Consider the following 4,155-nt stretch of genomic DNA (forward strand, 5'->3'; position numbering starts at 1 on the left):
TATATATATATATATATCATTTCTCTTATTCTTTTGTTTTTATTTTTTTGTTGTTCTTTTCGTCTATAACAAAACGACAGAGCGACGACAGCGGCGGCATAGATGATAATGATGGCGTCGGCGTCGGCATCGGCGTCAGCGTCGGCGGCAACGACAACGGCAACAGCAGCTTTTGATGACAATGACGACGAAGAAGAGATGCAGGCGACGGTGTCAACGTGGACGACGGCGACGGCAGCGACGGCGACGACGGCGGCGGCAGCGGCAGCGGCAGCGGCGGCGGCGACGACGACGTCGACGACGTCGACGATGACGATGAAGCCAAACGGCTTTCATGTTTTCACTTAACTTACTAGCTCTTTTTATCTAGTACATTATTTACAGTCCATATTTACTTATGTTACATCATTCGCCGGGACTCGCGGCGCAAAATCCCAAAGCGAACACAGCACTATCCTACGTACGTTCGTTGCGTTTCGTCTCTTTCTTTTTTCTTTCTTCCCTCTCTCTTTCTCTCTCTCTCTCTCTCTCTCTCTCTCTCACGCTCTCTCTTTCTCTGGTCTCCCTCCCTCCCTCCCTCTCTCTCTCTCTCTCACTCTCTCTCTCTCCGTCTCTCTGGTGTTGTCTCTCTCGTCTCTCTTTATGTCTGCTTTTCTTTTTTCTCTCTGTTCTCATTCGTCGTGCTCTGTCCTTCAGACATTCTCTATCTCTCTTTCTCATAATTAACCCAAAACATTTTTCCAATCCAGTTCTCGTTCTTCAATATTGTCCTTCTTCGATACGCGCACTGATAAGTATATGAAGATAAAGAGAAAGAAAGATAGAAAGAGTGATACAGAGAAAGAGAGAAAGAGAGAGACAGAAAAAGAGTAAGAGAGAAATAGTAAACACAAAAACGACACTCGTCGAACAAGGGATGAACGAGCGACGTTTCCAAGTCCCATGTGTTTTGACAGACCGTCGATTTTCTCGTCACGATTTTTGTGTTCTCTGCGACGGTTTAGCACGACGATTTATGTCGCCAAATTCGTCCTTTATATTTAATTCCCTCTCCCTCTCTTTTCATCAATCTTTGAGTCCATCTCTATTGTAATAGAGAGCGAAAAAGAGAGAGCAAGTGTGAGAGAATAAGAGAGAGAGGAAGAGGGGGAGAGATAGAGAGAGAAAGAGAGAAAGAGAGATAAAGAGAGAGAACGAAATTATTAAAGGAGTTTTATCAAGAGCGACAGCAGCAACAGCAGAGCAGCATCGAACATCGGAGCATCATCGGAGCTCTCGTCAGCCTCCCCGGTGTGTACGGGCCCCCAAGTGCCGGCCTCGTTAGGCCCCGTTGAACCTCGTCGTCGAATGAAATAATCCATCCGCGTAGATTGGTTGTGTGTGTATTTATATATATATGTGTGTATATATATATATATATATATATATATATATATATATATATATAATCCCGTTTAATTAGTTCTCGTACCATTCTTCCTCCTTGATTTTTGCGTGTTGTTATAATTATTATTGTTGTTGTTGTTGTTGTTGTTGTTGTTGTTGATGTTATTTGAATTTGCAATCATTGGTTTTCATCTTTTTTCTTTCCTCGTCGCGGGATTTGAGAAGCATAGATGGTCCGCCTAGAGCTACGAGCTACCGGCATAACCCGTACGGGTTTGCAGATAGTGTTGATAAAAGTGCGGTAGACTCTCCGCCGTTGGAGGCGGGGGCGGCGGTGGCGCGGACGAGGACGCGGAGGAATTCGGCGCGTTTTGAGAGGTTAATGCGAGGCCCAACGGGGGAGGCCCCGGCGAACGCTAGTGAGCCGCCAACGAGTGGGCCGTAAGACCTTGAGGACTTAGCATCGGGGGACTGTGGCTATGGCCCATGGGCGAGCCGTGTAGGTGATCCTGCGGGTGATAGCCCTGATGGAGGCCACCCTGTCCCTGATGACCCGGCGGCATGCCTTCCATGATGCCGTCGCCGAGCGTGTTAGGCGGCGTCATCCTCTTTTCCTTTTGCCGTCGGTTACAGAACCATACCCTTACGACTTCCTTTTCGAGCTGTAGACTGTCGGCAAGCGTCGTTATTTCTTGGGCCGATGGTTTAGGTTGTTTGTGGAAGTGTTGCTCCAAAGCACCCTTAACCGAGACCTCGATCGACGTTCTCTTCTTTCGTTTTCTACCTTGCGCCGCGATCTTGTCGATGCTCGTAGGCGAGCCCGTCGTCGAGTCCGCCTCCTCGAGCCATTTTTGTAAAAGAGGTTTCAACTTGCACATGTTTTTGAAGCTTAGCTGCAACGCCTCGAACCTGCATATCGTCGTTTGCGAGAATACGTTGCCGTAAAGGGTACCGAGCGCGAGGCCAACGTCGGCTTGGGTAAAACCTAGCTTGATGCGTCTCTGTTTGAATTGTTTCGCGAACGCCTCGAGATCGTCGGACGTCGGCGTGTCCTCCTCGCCGGCACTGTGATCCCTATCAAGGGGATGTCCCGGGTGAAGAGGATGACCCGTCGGCGGACTGTGATTGTGGGCGTCCCTGAGATGATGAGGAAGGCCGGCCTGGTGATTGTGCAGCTGATGGGGATGCTGGTGAGAGTGTTGGTGTAGCATGCCGTTCATAGCCGCATGGTATTGTTGGAGGGTAGTCGGGGATGCCGCGCCGCCGCTCGGATTGTAATGAGCCGAGGGTACGACGGGCGCGTGCCAGGAATGCGGCGACGCCATTCCAGGGGATTGATGAGGGCCGCGATGATGCATGCCCTGATCGGCGTTCACCGCCGCGGCGGCAGCCGTTAAAGGTTTCACATCTAGGCTCGTATTAGCCTGATGGGGATGATGGTGAGGATGATGACTCGTGTGATGCATCCCCATCGAAGCCGCCCAAGGATCGCTACCGGGTTGCAAGCTAACCCATGGGTTAGCCGAGGAGAGGCTCGCCGCCGGATGCGAAAGTCCGTTTGGCGACGGGGACGACGTCACCTGGTGATGATGGTGGTGATGATGATGATGCTGCGGCGCCGGCATATACTTCATTTCGCCGGCGTCGGCGGCGCTGCGGGGCGAGCCCGAGGAATAGCCACCCACGGCGATGTTCATCCCGATTGTTGTACCCGAACCACCATCCAGCTCGGCCGACACTGCGCTACTAACCGGCATGTACGTGGTAGCGGCCATCTACTTCCCCTCGTCGAGAGGTCCTTCGAACGCGCTCGCCGCCGGTCGGTCCTACCTTCCGTACCGGCCAATTTTTGCGAGCACACCTTTCTTTCCTTTACCGTGATTTTTTTCTCTCTATCTGGTATATCACTCTCACTCTCCACTTTCCTCTCTCTCTCTCTCTCTCTCTCTCTCTCTCTCTCTCTCTTTCTCTCTCTCTCCACCCTCTTCCGCGTTCGAATAAAAATGATTCGATTTCTTGGGTTCTCCAGACGTAATCCTTTCTAACGATGACGATGATTATTATTATTATTATTATTAATATTATTATTATTATTATTATTATTATTATTATTATTATTACTTTTATTATTATTATTTATTATTATTATTCTTATGATGATTATTATTATTATTGTTACTACTATTATTATGATTATGATTATGATTATTATTATTATTATTTATTATTGTTGATTATTATTATTATTATTATTATTATTATTATTATTATTATTATTATTATTATTATTGTTAAATATTAGCGACCGCTCGCACCGGTCCACCGTTCGCGAAAACGTAAGAAATCCCGATCGAGCCGCATCATTCCAAGCGTACTCTTTTACACCGCGAGAAAAAAACAGTATCTTCTTCCTTCGGATAAATCAGATTTATCTTCTTTTCTTCGTTCTTTTTTTATTTAGATGTCACAGGATTCTCTCGTAGCACACAAGTTATATCTTCCTTGGAAGATGACAAGCACCACTCGCGTTTATTTAATCTCGGGGAATCTCACCCGATATCACTCATGCCTTCTTTCGTTCGGAACTCGCGTAAAAACTGATGTACCATTAAAAAGAAAAAAAAAGAAGACGAAGAAGAAGAAGAAGTTGTCGATGATCACAGTTGCCGAACTATACCGGACGATAACAAAACAATGGACGAACGTTTACACACTCCTCGTGAATATTGCGGAACGGATAGAACGATGTAACGACGCGACGGTGAGAAG

The 4,155-nt window shown here is 47.3% G+C and overlaps 1 protein-coding gene across 1 annotated transcript in view; it reads right to left on the minus strand.

The window, feature by feature from the left end:
* Window positions 1-3,558, minus strand: part of LOC124957277 (POU domain protein CF1A) — a 9,564-nt gene extending 6,006 nt beyond the window's left edge. Inside the window, exon 1 of the mRNA XM_047514158.1 lies at window positions 1-3,558. This exon is cut by the window's left edge and continues 298 nt beyond it. Coding sequence (XP_047370114.1) covers window positions 1,803-3,161 — 1,359 coding nt within the window. The 5' untranslated portion in view covers window positions 3,162-3,558 and the 3' untranslated portion in view covers window positions 1-1,802.
* Between the last annotated feature and the right edge of the window lie 597 nt (window positions 3,559-4,155).

This window comes from Vespa velutina, chromosome 25 (assembly GCF_912470025.1).
Source record: "Vespa velutina chromosome 25, iVesVel2.1, whole genome shotgun sequence".
Taxonomy (NCBI): domain Eukaryota; kingdom Metazoa; phylum Arthropoda; class Insecta; order Hymenoptera; family Vespidae; genus Vespa; species Vespa velutina.